General features: G+C 38.6%; 1 protein-coding gene across 6 annotated transcripts in view; it reads right to left on the bottom strand.

The window, feature by feature from the left end:
- Positions 1-402: 402 nt before the first annotated feature.
- The window catches only part of synrg (synergin, gamma), a 117,712-nt gene continuing 97,664 nt past the window's right edge, over positions 403-20,450 (bottom strand). For 4 of the 6 annotated variants that reach the window (XM_080210936.1, XM_080210940.1, XM_080210941.1 and 1 more), the window contains 4 exons: positions 18,357-18,505; positions 11,987-12,097; positions 11,336-11,368; positions 403-2,804 (listed from right to left, as the gene is read on the bottom strand). In XM_080210936.1, the coding sequence (XP_080067062.1) occupies positions 2,673-2,804; positions 11,336-11,368; positions 11,987-12,097; positions 18,357-18,505 (425 nt within the window). In that variant the 3' untranslated portion in view covers positions 403-2,672. The remainder of the gene's footprint in view (positions 2,805-11,335; positions 11,369-11,986; positions 12,098-18,356; positions 18,506-20,450) is intronic. The other 2 variants (XM_080210937.1, XM_080210942.1) reach the window with 1 other exon arrangement.

The following is a 20,450-nucleotide window of genomic DNA, read 5'->3' as shown; positions in this document are numbered from 1 at the left end:
GAGATGTTCATTATTGCGAACGCATGCTGAAACAAAGTGCAGCCAATACCTGTCACATACATTTCATCTGCACAGACTCAAAGTAAGAATTAAGGCTCAAAACAGTACTGTGATATGAGATGCATTTAAAATATTCAATCGCACTATTAATTCCTAACTTGGAATAAAGCAGTTTATTCCAAGTGTCACTAATCAGCAAAAGTAACCAGACAGTCAATAAAAAAACTCATGAGGCAAAGCAAGCTGGCAAATACACCCCCCCAATCATTACAAATACCACTCAGAAAACAATTGCCTCAGTAAGTTAACATGGATAAAAGGAACATAAAAAGTGACTTTACAGTTAAGTTTGCACACCTTATATACAAATCAAATTAAATGTTCCCTGCCCACCCGCCCCCCACCATCTCCCACCCTCCACACACTGGGGCTGACCCAAAGCAACTCAGAAACACACCGAGTTCACTTCTGTACTTCATTTAGCCACCACAGACCTGAAAATGGGGTTGAATCATCTAAAAGACAGCTCATGTAATGCAAATACTGCTCAGAAGTTCTTCCTCCCAAGCTGCCCGTTTAACATTTGTCACGGCTAAGTTCATTTTAAATATACCACACACGTATTAATTCCTTCACATCAAGCAAAGGTTTTGAGCTACAAAGTCAGAGCTGAGTGTCCTTGAATCATCAAAATAACATGATCGTGGAAAATAATTGTGTGACCTTCACAGAATTTATTGTACAATGATCAATACCATTTCCACTGCACCTGTCTCCATACTGACAAAAGTTCAATGCACTCTATTTCTGTTGTTTCAGCAGCAATTTTAGTCAATTTAAAACATGTTAGAAATAGACATTTTATTATATAACATAAGCTCTGCTGCAAAGATTAAAGCTAATAACGGTTTTGGAGGAAAAAGCATCTAGCCATGTATCTGCCATCACACCCCCCACCAGGGCACACAAAAATTTGACTGAATTGGATTACTCCAGTGGAATTCAATACTTAAATCATCAAATCCAATATAGCGATTCCAGGGGTAACGAAAAACTTGGCTCATGACTACAGAGTTGCAGAGGCCAATATTGTGCTCCCCGGTGTTCAAGTTGACCCTCATCTAATAACGTTCCTGCATGCGCACATCATTTGCAGTTCACACTTTCAATGGGATGCATCATGACCTGCGGTGATCACTAAGCAAAAGTAACAGGTAGTATAAGATCTACACTGAAATAGGTTGCGTCACAATTTTATATTATGTACAGATGGATAAATATAAATAATTAAACTGAACCTAATGAAACTTTAAATTAATTTGTACACTGTGGAAGAACATTGAATGTTTTCCAAGACTGGGATGCTTTCATCAGACATCTTAATCGCAGCTGATTTTGATAAACCTCAAATTGCAACCGAGGGAAACTGGCAAAAGGGCCAAAATTGCTTCACTGCCTTCCCAAATATAATTTTCAGTATTGTACCTTCACAATTCTAAGAGGGTACATTGATAAAATACTAAATAATTTTGTACAGGTTACTTTGAGAGGATGTGCCAGAAGAAACAACGATGAAAGTACTGAATATATTGACAGTAAATTTGATTTTGGATGAATACCACTTTAGCCTCCTGACCTATATCCCTTAGTCAGTAGAGATGCATAGAAGGCGGTTGGTCCCATTTGGCCAGTTTTACACCACTAAACAAAAGGAAACCCCACAGAAAATATGTGATTTTGATAACCCATTGCTTCTAATTTATCTCAGTGCTGGGGCGAAATAGGCTCAACTAGACTCAACCTGATACTCCACAAAGAAAAAGAAAATTCACCAGAAAAGGAGCGCAGCCATAAAAAGAGTTTGCAGTTTTCAAGATTCTTTAAATTCACACAGCTATTAAATAGACTGGTCAAAATCTTTCTAACAGCTTTCACATTATGAAGGTCATTGGTCCCATAAGGTGACACACTATATACAATACCCACTGCTTCCACACTGCTGGATGTGGCCTGCAAACCTTTTTAAGTTTTCATCTCCACTCTGACACGTGCTGCATGGCATTCAACAAGATTGAGGTATGGACGTGTGCAAGGTTTTGTCATTCCATGTCCAGCTGTGCATTGTGTATCCCTTCCCATGCCTCCTTAGTTTAGGAGGCACCAGCAAAAGGTTTTCAGTGTCCTTGCTAAGTTAGGGACATCTGAAGGATGTGAAGTAAAACGTTTACTCATTTGACTATCGGACATTTAAATAATTTAAAATAAAGACTAAGTACCTTTCATATAATTACAAAGCTAAAGTGAGGATAACACTCCCCAGTAAAACGGCCCATTTAAAATGCTGTAGCGTTTAAACCAATGCCGCCTCGCTGCAGTTGTAACCTCTGGACTTCAAATATCTTGGAACAAATGGCTAAGCAAAGATCTGTTTGAATCTGAAATACCTTCCACGAAGAGAACTTTGCGGCAATCTCTTTAGCTTTTCTTAGACAGTAACTTATGTAAATAACTTCAAAACAACATTGGTGCATATTAAATATACTTTAAAAAAATAAAAGTTGCAAATTGATTTTCTTTACAGGCTACATCCTCCTAGGTCAGTGAAATGTCAGTGAGATGCAAGCAGTGGACAAGTTTAAATTTGGTTATCTCTCAGTTCCCATGACAATTCGTCAGAGCAGGTCTGGTAGGATGAGCCCTGGCGGTTTCGGCTCCACGCAATTAATCCAGAAATTGGCACAGCTGGCATGATACTGGTGACCACCATAAGACAACTTAAAATTGTCGCTGTCCGAGTTGAAGGCCTGGAAAGGAAAAAGTAGCAATAAGATCCTTCAGCTTGAACGCAAGCAGCATTAGCTGCAGATGTTGGTACATGTTTAATGTTCCAGTAGAGATTTCACATCGGATGTGGATACTGTATACATTTGCATATAGAACAAGAAATGTTCGGGGTTTAAAGTAGGGACTTGCATGTGGGTCATATTTTCCACTAGGTTCCATGCTTATGAAGGAGATTTGCTAAAGGCAGACCAATATCAATTTGTTGCTTCATTTTGCTGCTCCAAGGCTGTAAATATTTAAGTGTGACTTTCCTTCCTGACCCTCATCATTGACTTGAAATAGGATGGACCAGCAGAATAAGTGCTGGGGAAAGGGATTTGGAAACAGTGCCAGGGCCCAGGAATGATGTTATTGCCATTTAAATGTCACAATGTTCAGTGTAAGCAAAATAAGAGGAGGTCAAATATAGTTGTGAGCATCAAGAACCAATTATGACGGACAAGAACTTTTTAATATTGACTCTTATATAAAGGTCAAGTAATTTTTTGGGATGGTGTAACTGGTTAGGGGTTGCAACTATACACAAATACATACAGTAAAATATGAAAAGTCAATGAAGAATGGTTAATGTATTACAGAAAATGATTGGCAAGGAAAGAATCTGAAACTGTGTCATGAGATTTACTTGAACTAAAAGTTATTTTTACAATTCTGAGAAAAGACATCTAGAGTTCTATTTTATATAGAATGCCACATGCTCAGGGCTGATGTGATCCACTGATGCTCGAGTCAGCACGCCGCATGAAAAAACAACACAAAAATAAATGTGCACCCTGTTCACATCTGTAATTACTGCCTCACTCAGTTATATCTTGATTGGCCAGCTGCTTAAGACTGAGCATATCTGAAGCAATTGTGAACTGAAATGTGTACATAAGGTGTTCTCATGTAACAATTCCAACATATGAGATGCTCGTAAAGGTCTGAAACAAATCTGAGTATCATTCACAAATCCCAGTCTTTAATTTGATTTAGTGCACTTGAAGAATTTAAAGAGTAAAGTTCTTATTGAGCCTTGGGTAAATCACAGTTAGGTATATTGACTCTCCAGGTCCAATTTTGGGAAAGCTCTACCTTTACAGGTCTAGCCTCAAGCTTGTAAACGGAACAAGTAATGGGCCTTACATCAGACAGTAGGAGTCTACGAAAAGGCCCTTCAACTCATGATCCTCTTTTTAACAGGCTACGAGTTTATTCAAAACTCAAACTAAGAGTTGCATAAATACCCTACAATGAAAGCATTCCCCATTAAAATATTTTATGATTAGAATGAGGGAACATGCCTCAATCAGAATAAAGATAATCCACGACTGCAAACTATAAATCGTTACAATGTCAATGTGGAAGGCATATAGCAATTCTTCTGTTATCTGTATTCCTTAACTAATAGATCAAAATGAAATGTGTAAAGGATAGAATTTGAGAGACTAGGAGCAAGTATACTGTGCTGCAGATAATCTAGGCTAAACCTGACTTAGGTGCAATAGGTGCCATAGAATATAAAGGAACAATATTACCGATCCTATTGTATAGTCACCCCTCATCGGAAAAGATGCAATTCCCATACCCAAGCAAATTCCAGATTTCTGAATATTTTCTTAGTGCAATCACAACAGACCACAATTATAGTGCAATTAGCTTCGAGGAAAGAAGTCAAATACAGAGGAATGAGACATAGTTCAGCAAGCAAGAGGGAAACAAAAATAAACTGAAAGTCAATCGGGTGACACACTTTCCACAAATTGAAATAAGCGTTCTGGGAAAACATCTGGCTAATGGGAACGTGATGAAGAAGTTATGGGTAATAATAATCACTACACATATGCTGCTCTATGTGAGATGAACGCTAAAGACAAAGCTTCAATCAAAATTCATTATAATTCTGGGAAAATGATGGGAAAAATGACTGTGCTTGATACATGTTGAGTATCAGGCGATGGCCTAGTGGTATTATTGCTAGACTATTAATCCAGAAACTCAGCTAATGTTCTGGGGACCTGGGTTCAAATCCTGCTATGGCAGATGATGGAATTTGACTTTAGTGAAAAATATCTGGAATTAAAAATCTTCTGATGACCATGAACCCATTGTCGATTGTCAGAAAAACTCATCTGCTTTACCAATGTCCTTTAGGGAAGGAAATCTGCCACCCTTACCTGGTCTGGCTTATATGTGACTCCAGAACCACAGCAATGTGGTTGTCTCATAACTACACTCCAAGAGCAACTAGGGATGGGCAATAAATGCTGGCCAGCCAGCAGCGCTCATGTCCCACAAATGAATTTAAAAAATGGGGCTGCAGTCATTGTCATCTAGCCCTTTTCTTTTTCATTATGAGCTATGCTAAAACTGAACTCAACTGACATGGATATATCACCAACTACTCATAAGGCAAGAATACAGTATATTTAGTAAGATGCCAATATAATTTTATTTTAACCAATCATGAAGATTAACCTCAGCTTGAAATCCTAATTCATTACAAAACAATTTAGTTTATAGAGTTCCCTGTCAATATTAATGGGTGCAAAGTCTCCTCAAAAGATAGTTTGATTTCATCTTACCATGTTCAAAATATTCAGTGTAATTCAGTTTAAACAGAAGGGATTAAATGCTGACAGACAACATGGGGGAATAAAAAAGGAAATGCATTCAGTGACATTTCTGATAACACGCAAGCAAAATGCAATTTGTGTTGTTTTTGAAGCACTCAATCAATGGTGGCTTAAAAACGAGGCAAACTTTATTCTGGAATATGCGCAGAAATATTTCCACAAGTTTCAAGTGTTTAATGTTTTGAAATTAAAAAGTGAAGTTTACTTATTAGTCACAAGTAGGCTTATATTCGCACTGCAATGAAGTTACTGTGAAAATCCCCTGGTCTCCACACTCTGGCGCTTGTTCGGGTACACTGAGGGAGAATTTAGCATGGCCAATGCACTTAACCAGCACATGTCTCAGACTGTGGGAGGAAACCGGAGCCCCCGGAGGAAACCCATACAGACACAGGGAGAATGTGCAAACTCCAGACAGACAGTGACTCAAGCTGGGAATGAACCCGGGTCCTTAGCGCTATGAGGCAGCTGTGTTAACCACTGTGCTATTTCTTCCTTTGCAGTACTCTCCGCAGTGAAATAATTGATAAAAAACAGGAAAAAAAAATGGAACTACAACTTCCCCATCGTCAAATGGATTTTTTCCTACACTGCATGCCCACTGCATTCCTCCTAATCTTTCACCAAGAAAATTCTCTTCAGGTTTCACAGCTCTACTCAAAAGAAACCACAACTAGTTTTCTACACAATTACCAGCAATAATTCAAAAAAGAAAATATTGCCAATGTTGGAAATTTGAAATTACAAACAAAAAAGGCTGGTCCAGCAGCACCCATGAAGAGGAAAATGGTTAATGTTACAGATCGATGGCCTTTCACCAGAACAAAAATGCTGGAGGTGTAACAGATTTTAAGCAAATACTGAGGCAGGGAAAAGGTTAGGTGGGGAGAATGAAAGGGGTGACCTATATATAAGATGGAGGGTAGGCTAGGGTTGAGTGACTGAAGATATAACGGTGCAAAGCAAAAAGAAATAGTAATGGGACAAGTACAGAAACAAAAGGTGTATCAAGAGAAGGGTTAAATGGGAAATAACAGAATCAATCATCACATGGAAAATTAGAGTAATAGGCCATTCGGCCCTTCGAGCCTGCTCCACCATTCACTATGATTGTGGCTCATCTTTTATCTCAACACCATACTCCAGCACTCTCCCCATGCCCCTTGACACCCTTAGAATATAGAAATCCATCCATTTCCTTCTTAAATTGATTCAGTGATTTGGCCTCCACTGCCTTCTGTGGTAGAGAATTCTATAGGTTCACTACCAAGTGAAGAAATTTCTCCTCATCTCAGTCCTAACTGGCCTACCCTCATCTTGAGATTTTGACCCCTTGTTCTAGATCTTCCAGCCAAAAGAAACATCATCCCTGCTTCCAGTCTGTCCAGCCCTGTCAGAATGTTATACATTTCAATTAGATCCCCTCTCATTCTTCTGAATTACAGTTAATACAGTTAACCCAATCTCTCCTCGTTAGGCTGAGGAATCAGTCTAATGAACCTTTACCACACTCCCTCTATGATAAGTATATCTTTTCTTAGATAAGGAGACCAAAACTGCATACAATACTTCAGGCATAATCTCACCAAGTCCCTGTACAGCTGCAGTAAGACATTCATGTTTCTTTGGTCAAGTCCTCTTGCACTGAGGGCCAACATACCAGTTGCCTTCTTGTTTGCTGTACCTGCAGCTTATTTTTAGTTATCCACAGCTATTTAAATATAAATAGGGGCTGACATTATGGTCAGAAACTGTTGAGTTTGGGAGGCTGTAAAGTACCTAATCAAAAGATGAGGTACAATGCCTTGAGTTATGCATAGTTTCAATGGAACAGTCCTGAATCCAGGACCAGAACCCCAAATTACATTAGGAAGCCAGACTAGACCCCAACAATTTTTCTTCTCTTGGATATTTTAGGATTTTTTCTCCAGGAGTGATTCCACTGACAAAGTGTGGATCTTTTACAGTAAAACAAATTTTACTTAATAACACAATTTAAATACAACTCTAACAAATGAAGCAGTTTAACTATTCACAGCTGAACAATGTTTAAAAATGAAAGGAAACAACCTTACTTTCTAGCTTATGACTGTTCCAGTTCCAAATAAGCCCCATTCATGCATAGGTCAAAACCACTCAAATAAATTAGTTAGCAAACCCTGACATACTTGCTATAAATTGTGTTAACAGACTTAAAACGTTCAGAGAGATTTTGTGGGGGGAGAGAGAGAGAGAGAGTGAGTGTTCTCAGGCACATGCCTTTCACTTTCGCAGACCTCCAACAGCAACTGCTTAGTTTTTCCCCTGCTACACACCTAGCTCTGCAACCTAACCACATTATGACATGACCCTGTCAATCAACTTCCCAAGAAACCCTTTGTGTAAACAAAAGTCCACTGGCTCAATCAAAGAAAGTCATTTTGACCTGAAATGAGTAATTAATTTGCTTTTACAGCCCTCAAACTAAATGTCCAGACACACTAACTGTCTGCAGAATGAAGCTGAAATTTTAGATATTGTACAGAAACATACAAATATATATACATGCCTAGTATGATCACAGTGGCAAGCTGAGGACAGAGGGTAGAATGAGTGTAGGGTACAGAATTAAAATAACAGACAAATGGAAGCTCCAAGTCACACTTGCAAACAGAATGGAGTGCTCCACAGCTAGTCACCCAATTTGAGTTTAGTTTCCCACTGTAAGGAGATTGCATCTAGAGCAGCAAATATGCTAACTTAAAACTACTGCAGGCAAATTGTTATTTCACTTGGAAGATGAGAACTGTGGATGTAACAGGGCAGGTTTTACAAATCTTACGCTTGCATAAAAAGTGCTGATGGAAGGGGAGGAGTTGTTGGGTATTACTGAGGGCTAGACTAGGGTGTCAGAGGGAACAGCCCCTTTGAAATGTTCTGATGAATTAGGCACATTACAATCTTTTGGGCTCAGCATTCGACACAACAATTTCAGATACCCTGTGCCCCCATATTTTTGGTGACAATTCTGCTCTTTTTATTTATGCTTCCTCAGACCCATCTTCAGTGTCTTTACTTGTCCTATTACCATCTCCTTTTGTCTTGTGCCATCATGCCTTTTGTTATTTAAACTCTCCAACTTTCCACCCAAGCACAGCACAGACCTTCCCATTTAGGCATTCCCCCTAATCTTTCCACGCCTCTATACTTGCTTAAAACCTGTTACATCTCTAACTTCCAATGTTAAGGTGGTTGATCCGAAATGTTACCCTTGTTTCCCTCTTCACTGATGCTGCCTGACACCCACTAAGCATTTCCAGCATTCCTTAAACTAATGCACTGCCCCAACATCAGTGAAAGTAGTAGCTATGAATTCTTAATTGTTACATTGACAATTGCAGTACAAATTTGAAATCAATGCAGTAATGGACTTGGGGGTTACAATTTTAGACTGTTCCAGATAAATGCTTGTGTTCTGACATACCCTTGTGGTTCTAGCCTCATCTTGTTCAGTACATTCAGAGGATTGTAGAATCATACATCATAACTCAAAATACCACCTTCTCTTTTTATCTCCCTGGCGCTGACACCCTTACCGAAGTACTGACCCCATCAGAGGTTGTTGCCTTCTGTATCCTTTCCAAGTGGTCAATGTTTGAGTATGAGCTATTCAACAGAGGAATTTATTACAGGCAAGCCTAATCCTGTTTTCATCTGAAGTCTACTCACGCACATTTCCAAAACGGGCTGCCAGACATGATCAGGAATGAGAAACATAAGCCCGTCCTTTCTTAACCCAGGAGTAGTGCAGCAAATTTTAATGCCCTGGTTCAGATCACCTTACTCCTGTATACACTGGATGTGAATCTAAAATCTTCCTGAGCTGGTTGGCCCAGAGATGAACGCTGTCCCTCTGAATCAGAAGGTTTAAAATACTGTTTCTAAAGCGAACAAATGTGATATTGTTAACTAAACACTAGGCAGCCTCCTGATGGTAATACACAGATTGTAGCAATTACACTTTTGTCATATTCCTAATTTAGTGTTTGATGGAAGAGTCTATAGAGCCTGGAAATAAAAGCACCAAGAGTTTACCACAGTAATAATGAATGTAGGATGGAACAAGGCCAGCCGACATCAAAAATGGGCAAATCATTGATTGGATTCCATTGTAGATAGCTTTATGACTCTACACCTGGAATTCTACTTAATAGACTCAATTTAGGTTCAAAGTAAATTTCTGAAAGACAAAATTCAGTATTTGTCTATGGTTCTCGTTTGCTAAATCTATTGGGAATGTTTCACTCAATCCATTTATCAAATAATCATCATTTATAAATAACTAAATTCTATCTATTCATACTTCATTCCTCTAGCATAATTCTATATTAACCATTTTCCTTTGGTAATGCAGCCTTGAGTAACTAGGCTATCACATGTAATTCACAATTGTATAGTTTAGCATTAGCTGAGCCATGACTGAAGGGACAGTAGGGGCTGCTTGCTGTTTAAAATACACCCAGAACAATATTAGCAAAGAACAAAAAGCAGTTTTTGGTTTCCAATTTTCTCTGTTCTCCATGAGATGGTATGATTCCACTGAAACCAAAAGCCAACTAGCATGGTATCTAAATAGTCAATCTTGATGAGTGAGAGTTAGGCATGCATTTAAACAGGTGGAAATCATTTGTGTTTGGTCTGTTCTGATCCAACATTTTATTTATTAGTGTCACAAGTGGGCTTACATTAACTCTGCAATGAAGTTACTGTAAAATCCCTTAGTCTCCGCACTCTGGTGCCTGTACGGGTATATTGAGGGAGAATTTAGCATGGCCAACGTACTTAACCAGAGCGTCTTTCGGACCGTGGGAGGAATCCAGAGCACCCGGAGGAAACCCACACAGACACGAGGAGAACATCTGACACGGGGAGAACATGTAGATTCCGCACAGATAGCGACCCAAGCCGGGAATTGAAGCCGGGTTCCTGGTGCTGTGAGGCAGCAGTGCTAACCACTGTGTCACCATGCTGTCCTACATTCACAAGCATAAGCAGACTTTCCAGCAGCAGCCACTGTATACCTCTCAGTTTAGGCTCACTGCTCCCAGCTATCAAATGTCCCAATACCACTCTTGCTGAGCTGATCAAAATCAGCACAGACTGATGATCAAATTTGTAATCTTGAATCTTGGCCTTGCATTGTCTTTTTATTTTGAAGATTATTCACTAAAATTGTTAAAAGATAGGCGGATTCTGCATCTAAACTGTAACAGACTGATCAATCTTCTAACTTGTCTGTGATAATGAAATGGACAGGTTATGAATGATGCAGACATTCCTTTCCTTCTTGGACAATGAGTCCTTGCTTCTAGAGTCAGCGTTCATTTTGGAGTCCTCCACACACCAGTTAAAATTTCTGTTCCCACACCTTGAGCATTGAATTTAAGTTTGGGAATCAACACTTTTTAGTGCATGGCATTTATTTGAAGCAATCCCATGTTGCATTTAACTGTATATTTTAGATATAATATGTTACATTTGTCAAACACAAGGAATTTTACTTATTTAACAAAATGGATTAAATTTCACCAACACGCATGTTGAATTCACCCATTTCTGAGGAATGCAATACCAATTTCCCCATGCAATCCAAAAATTACAACTACAACACCACCAAGAAGAAAGTGAGACCCATCAGAGTTGTTAGAAGAAAGACTTAGATTTTAAACCACTCCAAGTAATGTCAAGACCCCAAAATGATGATAGTGTAGGAAAGGAAAGGAAAGATATTAAAATTATCCCTGCAAGCAGTTCAAGGGTTAATTTTAATTGAGTCCAATTCCACAGCCATTTGGCAGATGAGATGTTTTGAGAATGTAACTTTTAGAAGGTCATACTTGTTTAGGATGATCCTCCAAGTTTTCTTCCTCCTGGAATAAGCGAGATGTGAAGTCAGTATCCTGGTTAGCACATTAGCTGAATGAGTAATCCTCAAAAGGTCAGCCAAAAAGTTATTTTTCCTCAAATTGTTGTGCATCAATGTCCTTTCACATATTTTCAGGTTACAAATATGAGGTCCTGATCAACAGGAGGTAGGGAGGAGTGAATGGAAGGCAAGGAAGAATGACTGGAAACATTTCCTCAAGCCCTTTTTGGCCAGCTATAGCAGCTGTTAAAACTTTTGTGGATGTTGACTTGGCTGCTGCTGTGGTGTATAATGCACCTGGCCCCCTGGCTGAGTGGACAACTGATCTCGAGGCAGTTTGAGTACAATTTTCATTTTGTGATTCAAATCGGATCCTCCCAATTCATGCAGTGTACTCAGCATCTGGACTGTATTTGAGATTGAAAACTAGCAGAACTTTGAAATGCTTTGCTTAGTTTTCACATTTGTTTTCTGATTTTAATAGATGTAAATAAAAGAATCAAGAGCACAGATGGGTGCTCATTGGGCTAGATATGCTTTTTGCAAGTCACTCATCACTACATTAGTCCATTAAGCGAATATCTATTGGAATACAAGCAAGTTCTAAATAGCTTGTGCTTACCTTGCTTCTGGAATCAACATTAAGCAGACAAACTCCACAGGCTAGCTCTTTTGCATTTTTTATCCCAGGACGTAGAATGCACGAGGAGAAATCCAGTGAGTTTTCATCTGGCTGTAAGGAATGCAAACAGTTCAGTTATACTATTAAACTGAAGACAAAATAGCTTCTAAGTTGATCTTTCTCTACACGCTAGCCACATCTGTAACACTGCATTCTGCATCCTCTCCTTTCCTTCTCTATGTACAGTATGCTTTGTCTGTATAGTTTGCAAGAATCAAATCAAGTTCTCTGCCATAGTCACATGATTATTTTCCTGTAAAAAGGAGGCCCTGTTGGTTGGACCGCAACAGCCTTTTCACACTGCTTGAAATTCTTCTTAGCAACATGTTAAGCCGCGACTCCTGAATTTTTTGAGCTAGGCATCTTCAGCAAATAAGTTGATGGCCATTTTGGTCTAAGATTTTAAGTAGTTTATATTAAGTTTCCGATCTTATAACACTAACCCAGTACGCTGTATTCACAAACTCACCACATGCAATTGGCTTCCATTTTCAAAAAAAATCTACGAAAGTGACTTACAAAGCAACATTTTAGTCTTGGATAACCCGGCTGGATGGTTCATCTGGCCAGATTGGTTAGATGGTCATTATAAATTGTATAGTGCAACTCTGTAACTCCAAGAATAAGGATGATATAATTACGTAACAATGAAAGATCAATATAGTTAGACAGATAAAAATGGCAGTAGGAGATAGAGGGACAGGGAAAGAAGAGAGAGAGATGGAAAAAAGAGAATGATTGAGATATAGATAGATACACATAACTAAAATTAATTCTTCGGGTGCAATTGGAAATTTTGGCATAAATCACACCCATTTTGAAAGTTATGTTTTCTCCACAAGTTTCCATTCAAACTTCTTTGCATACAGCTCTGCCAAATGCAAAATCTGCCATAAAGCAGTGCTAAAGGGCAGAGTTTTAAAATTCTCTTTTTTCAAAGAATTGCTTTCCATAAGTCCATAAGACATAGGAGCAGAATTAGGCCAACTGGCCCATCGAGTCTGCTCCGCCATTCAATCATGGCTGATATTTTTCTAATACCCATTTCCTGCCTTTTCCCCATAACCCCTGATCCCCTTATTAATCAAGAACCTATCCACCTCTGTCTTAAAGACACTCAACGGCCTGGCCGCCACAGGCTTCTGAGACAACGAGTTCCACAGATCCACCACTCTCTGGCTGAAGAAATTCCTCCTCACCTCTATTTTAAAGGGTCGTCCCTTTAGCCTGAGGTTGTGTCCTCTGTTCTAACTTTTCCTGCTAGTGGAAACATCCTCTCCACATCCACTCTATCCAGGCCTCACAGTATCCTGTAAGTTTCAATAAGATCCCCCCTCATCCTTCTGAACTCCAATGAGTACAGACCCAGAGTCCTCAAGCTTTCAAAACTTCTATGTAATTAGTCCTTGATATATTTAAGAGTGGTAACTTGTTAAAGTTTGATTAATACAGCTGAAGATGGGTTTAATCACAAAATGCAAGCATTTTAAATGACAGTGTCAATCCAACACCACCTGTCAGTATCCCAATTTTGAATTATTCAGAAGAACTTGAAAAGAAAATAGACAAAACTATTTTTTTTTAGTTACACAGAAGTAAAACAATCAGTTCCTGGTGATTTTTTAAAAACATAACACATGGTGTCCTGGGCACTAAAAGATCCAGCTTAAGTTTTGGAGCCTGCTTGAAGGCCTGTAAACTAGCATTATTAGTGGAAACTCTGAGTGGCGATTAATTCGCCCAGTGACAGGGCCAGCTTTGAGCACCACGTTTTAAAAACTAGCAAAGACCACAGAAATCTGAACTGCACTGAACACAATTTTCCTGAAAATACTGCAATTTTTTCCGTCAGTTATACCAACATCAGAGACGTGGCATCAACAAAGTCAGTGCAAACAAGCAGAAACTCCAGGCCATTTTCTACATTAACAAAAATATACTTGGTCCTTGCTTCCTTTCCCTTTGGCTGTATTGGGAAGATAAAACTCAGGACAGTTTAAAACTGAAATTCCAAAATAATAGACCAAGAACAACAAAACAAAACCTCATTCAATTCTTCAATAGGTTTTGCAACTTTTCCGAAGTTCTGAAGAGTCAAATTGTATTCTGTTTCTCTCTTCACAGATGCTGCCAGACCACCAGAGTTTTTCCACTTTTGGTTGTGTTTCAGATCTCCAGTCTTCACAGTGTTTTGCTTTTATATTACTGCAGCTTTCCCGTTATTTCAGTGATGATAAGACAATTATAGCTTTTGGACAAAAATGCGCCAATTTGGTTACATGCTTTGAATTCCCAAGTTATGGTTTCTGTGATGTTTGATAACAAAATTACTTAAAGGCGGACAGTTGCAACAATCATTTTCACCATCTACGTTCTCCAAGGCAATTATAATGATTGGATCTTTAAGCAACAATCACAAAATGATGGAACATAAATACTGCTATTCTAGAAAATGGTCCATTAAACTTTAAAGTCACCGAAGTAAAGAAATTGATTCTGGGTTTTAAAATCAAAATTTATGTGCAACAAGGGAAGATAACAGTATCAGAAAGTATATTGCAGGTCAAGGAAAAAGTGAATTTTGCTAATAGATTTTTGCTTTGACATGTATGTATCATGCATACTTATTTATAATAAGTATCAATGAGTAGGCAACGATAGAAATTTGGTATTTAAAATTATTAATCAGCATTCTGTTCCTTTTATGTTGTTAACCACAATAATTAAGGCAAACGCTATACTTTCGGTAAAGGATGGTAGAGCAAATTAATTTGATTGGATAGAGGAAGAGAGATATACTGAAACCCCCATCGCCTTCCCTTCCTGTGTGTTTTATTTTTATTTAGATGCGCGGGTTCCTAAACCCCTGTGGGGGTGTGATCAATTTTAAAAATTACCCGCAGCAGTCTTTCAGGTGTTACACAAAGATAACTATTTTGAGGTGCACTCACCTCAAAAGATCTAAACGCCTCATCAGTCTCACACCATCAAGAAAGGTGCAATTAAAGATGATAGTACAATTCTACAAAATAATGCTTAACAGTTCATAGGCCTTGAGAGTCCAGGGAGGAAGTTTTCCCTACTCTTGAATTGTAGTTTCGATAAATTTAGGTGGCCGGTAGTCAGATATCAGGATTACTTTGCAGAGAAGAATGTTCAGCAGGCCATGAAATCAGGCACTTGTGGCTATTGTATCAGATGGTCAAATTTTCAGAATCAAGCTGGGAGATTTTCTTGTTAAAAAGACTTTTAAGCTGTTTAGTTCTTAAAAGGCAAAGGTGGCACAGCCTCCCACTCTGGCTGTTGCTTTGTTAGAGCTATTCTGCAGACTGCCCCAGGCCTCTTCTGAGGTTTGGGATAAAGAAATTTCAGTCAAATGGTCAATGACATACAATAAAAGGTCATTTTTCACATTTAACTCATGGATACCTGGTCTCGTCAGCTTTCATTTGTCACATTGCAAGCCTGGAGATATAGAGACTAGGACTGGAATTTTACCGGCACACCTACCCCAGAATCAGGGTGGGCGAGGTTCGCAGACGGCATTCTCCATTGGCCTCAGACAGGCGAGGCAGTAAAATTCCAGCACAGGAGCCCATTGAACCTGTGCTTTGGAGTAAGCTTTGAACAATGGTAGGCATGAATTCCACAAAACAGTGCTTTCTAGGCTTTTCTATTCTGGGAAGGCCTCCACCCAGTATTATTTAATATGGGACTATCTAGAAATATGTTCATTCGGTCTAAAATTGTAAAAGTCACCTGATCCCCATGGCAGCTATGTTAACTGTTAACCGGTGTCCATTTTTAAAATTGATAAAGGCAATTTCAGAAGTTTCCAGTTGAGCAGAGTCCATGTTTATTGTTCTGAATATGAAATACATTTTACCGGGCATCTCCTTCCCATGAGGACAAAAATGGAATACAATTAACTCATTTTAAACATGGACTTCCATTTTTGACTTCCAATTTATTCTTTCAGTCTCCGGATTCATCTCATTTTAGTCCAATTGTTTCAATTCTCGGATACAGCGCACAATTTCTGATACAGATAAGGGAGGAGAGGTAAACAGAAACGCCCAAATTCCTTCTCTTCTGTCCATAAAAAGTGTGGTTTATCTTCTGTGTGTTTTTTTGTATATGCTCCTAAACCTCTGCTGTTGTATGGTCAATTAAAGAAAGTATCATCAGCAGTCATTCGTGGGTTGAAACAAATTATTCATGCATTCCAAAGATCTGAAGGCTATGTCAATCGCACTCCATACACTCAAGAACAATACAATTGAGGAGTTTAGTACACTTCTACAAGTATAAACCAAAATAATAGTTCACAGTTCATTTGTCTTTCAGAGTCTAGTGAAGAAGGAAGCTTTTCCAACCCTTAAATTGTAGTTCAGGTAACTTCAAAAGTCTAGGGGTTGGATATCAGAAATGCATCAAAGCAAAGAATGTTCAGCAGATCATGAACATCACCCACGCCTGCTGTATCAGGAGGTCCAATTTACTTACAGGTGACCTGGGAGATTCTGAATCATACTGGGAGGCTTTTTTTATTAAAAGGATTTTTAAGCTTCTCGGGTTTTAAAAGGCAAAGGTGGCACAGCTTTTCTCTGCAGCCGTGGTCTTGTTGATGTCATTCTGCAGACTGCATCAGATCTTTTCTCAGTTTTGGGAAAAAGGATTTCTTTATCGATAAACAAGTTTCAGCCACATGGTCAATGGCTACTGACATACAATTGAAGATCGAGGGTGGTCTTTCACTATTAAATAATCAGTTTCAGTCACATGGTCTATAAGCATACAAATGAAGCTAGATACTGGTCTTTTAAACTTAACTTGTGGAGTTCTGGTCTTGTCAGCTTTACTTTGTTACATTGCAAACCTGGAGACATAGACATTGGGCTCTGTCTTTTGAAGTAAGCTCTGAACAATGCCAAGCATGAATTTCACAAAGGAGTGTGGAGAGAGAATCGAACCAACGTTTCAAGTCTGGATGACCCTTTGTCAGAGCCCCACAGCTACTGTCAGACCTGCTGAGTTCTCTGTTTTTGTTTTTGTAAAAGGAAGTTTGTATTTCTGTTTCCTCTATTTAACTGAACTCATAATGAAATGATTAAATTCAGCAACCAAGTGGGGTAACATTAGTTCTTCAAGTGCCCATAAGATACAGTTTTGAGACAGTAGGTGATGATGATAATTTATGTTAACAGCTGTTAGATTGCCGAAGAACAAGTCTGCCCTATAATACCCCCAAAGCTTCAATTACTATAAATTATTTTTCATGAATTAATCTAATACATAGGTATTGGTGTCAAAATAATGCTAACAAGTATTGTGTTGTGTACAAAGACTGAAACTACAAGTTTTTCTTACCTTCTGTATCGTCCCAATGGAATGCAATTATAGAAATAGAACTTAGTAAATGCAAGATATTTTTGTTCTCCGCTATAGTGCACCTTCAACTTTTATTTTAAAACTAAAGAATTCTCTGATTACCTGTTCATAGCCATTGTCTGCCTTTCACAGAAGAAAAACACATTCTGCAGCTTTCTACCTGAACAATAAAGCTAAAACCAATCTTATAGAAACAAAACAAAGAAAAAGATAAAGTTCCAGTTTGTTTTAAGTTAATGAAGAATATGAATCTTAATTAACTACATAAACAAAACTGTGCAATCATTCACGAGACTTACTGTAGGTCTCAAAATCCAGTGAGTTAGGGAATGATCTGTCTCGTAGGGAGAGCAGAGATCATTCTACTTGCTGAGCTTCTTTACCTTATCAAAACTGGGACAGAAGCTCAGGTTTAACTTTAGAGACACTTCATCTGTACTTAAGGTTTGTCCTGCCTACTATCCCAAATGTCTTGTAACAGGCGCCCATATTGCACTCTGTATATTTTAGCTGCTGCTAACGGGCATAATTGTACAGTGAATGGCAAATCCTCATCAAGCAGACACCTGAGTCAAATAGCCTGCTTACGTAGTAACTCCTATGATTCAGTAAATTTACCTACATTGCATGCTCGTTCAAGATCGTTCGCAGACAAATATATTTTTTTCAAAAAAACTCCCATCTTTTCGTGTAACCTTAGAACAAAGCTCGCAGCTTAAAATGGAATTCAGCATGTTGGGACATTCCAAGCTCTCTACCTAGTCAGAGCTTCATGTTTTCAAAGACATGCTTGACAATGAACAGGATAATCCCTACTTTTTGCCAGACAATTTACAATCTGAATATTAAAAACAAAGAGACATACAATAGAACACAGAAACTCAGAGGATGCAAAAGTCTGTTTAGAACTCAGCCTTACCGTAAGGGGAGTGAGAGACATGAATATCATCAAGCTACTCCAGATCTTCTCTATTTCCTTCATCAGTAGCTGGAGTTTCTCATTACAAACTGCTGTTGCTTTAATTCCAAGCTCAACACGTTTGGTTACTCTGTACACCTCTATCACCCCTGTTGGAATAAACAGTGTTCACTTGTGCATAAAATTCACTTCCAAAGCAATAATCATCGCTCAATATTTTTTCACAATTTTTAAGTGCTAATTTTCACACAAGAACAAGGAGCAGGAGTAGGCAATTCAGCTCCGCCATTCAGTATGATTGTGGCTGATCGTATGGTGAAGGAAGTTAACTTTATTATTTCTTCCCTTTGAGAAGTGTCCTAACCTGTATTTCAACCAATGATAAAATGGTCACAGAAATCTAGATGATCCAATCAGCATAGGAGTTTGTGTTCAAAAAAGGAAAAAATGTTAAGGCTGTAGGTAACATTTTCAAAAACGCTTGCTGTAGGGGAGAACATACTTGCAGGCCTCTCTCTGTGGGTGTGTACAATGCAGACTGATCAGGAGAATGGCAAGGATGAAGAGGCTGGTTATGACTGTCCTTAACCAGGATTGTCAGTTCCTCTGACACCCCCAGAGGTAGACTGCTAACTACTAGCACTCCGTGTACGGCTGTTAGCATTTGTAAATAAAGAGATTTTGGTGAAGGGGCTTCTGTCTCCAAAGACTTATTACCAAAGGGGAAGAAACCGCAAAAATGGGACTATGGAAGATCAGCTCCCAAGAGCAACCTGAGTTCCACTGGCAGAAAGAGTCCAATGGCCTCTAGCTATGTTAAAACCTGCATAAAAACTGTAAAACAACCCTTGGACTGCTTAACAGTGTGCAGCTCTGTAAAAACAGAACACGGTGAAATATGGTGAATGTATATATAGCTTGTTGAAAAAACTGAACTGTAATGGATATAATTTATTGGAACTGAGCACTGTAAAATACTGTAAAGAAGTTTTTTTGCATTGTTAGTAATGATAGGAAATGTCATTTCTGTAATGGTTTATTTCAGAGTATATATGAATAAAGAATATTTTTGAAAAAAACCTGTATAAACATAGGAGTGAAAACCCAAGAACAGAAGCTCAGCAAATATTACCCCAAAATTCAAAAAATATTGCTCAAAGAATTATACAATTTTTAGAACACAGTATTACTGGTAGCCAACTGAAGGCTACAATAATGGTCAAAATGGTTTTAGAACTGTCCAATGGTTCGTTGTGGCAAGATTGCTGATCATTGAGGAAGGGATAATATTTGGTTTGCAGATGTGGGTCAGCCTCTCAGTTTGTTCTCTCACCAGCACTTTAACTTTCTTATACATCACAACAAAGCAAGATTCCTTTCAATTACTGTAACTGCAAGTCTCAGAGTACACAAGCACTACACAAATTCACGCCTGAATATAAGTGTCAGGAAGCTGTTGGTGACGCAAGTTTGGGCTTTACAGACACAAAGCCATTAACAACCATCAGGCAGGGTGTCATCTTTCTCTGCCTCCGTGTTGGTCAATGAAAGTTTAGATGTTGGATGACTTCAGAGACTTATTGAGGTGTTCAAGTGATCACGCTGTAGAGTGTCTATGGAATGAGCTAGTTACTGGAACAAGTGGTTTTACAATCAGCTCAGTGACACTAATTTGGGATTAATATCAAACAATGTTGGTGGGCTGAGCAGTTTCTGACACTGTAAAATTAACAAGATAGAAAATTCTGTTATTTTTATGCAGGCTGAGAGAGGCAGAATGGTTTGAATCAGAAAGCTGATTAAAACTGAAGTGCCAAAAAGAACTGACAGTTCAAGAAGAACTGATGGGGATTGTTGCGCTATGAAGGTGAAAAATCAGAGGACTTGAAAAGGTAGAACACACGGTGACAAATCATTTGTATTGGATATACCTCTCCAGACTAGAAACATTTTCAGGAGGGAAGTAAACTGGCAGACACATGCTTTCAGTTCTGGACTGTTCAGATAAGAGGCTTGCAAATTAAGATTAAGGGTCACAGAAAAGCAAATAAACAATTTTGATAGAGTCTGAGCAATAGAAAACAGAAGGCAACA

This window comes from Carcharhinus amblyrhynchos, chromosome 23, assembly GCF_965287045.1.
Source record: "Carcharhinus amblyrhynchos chromosome 23, sCarAmb.v2.hapA, whole genome shotgun sequence".
Classification (NCBI taxonomy): domain Eukaryota; kingdom Metazoa; phylum Chordata; class Chondrichthyes; order Carcharhiniformes; family Carcharhinidae; genus Carcharhinus; species Carcharhinus amblyrhynchos.
Note: the sequence above shows the minus strand (reverse complement) of the source record. Positions and strands in the feature narration are given on the sequence as shown.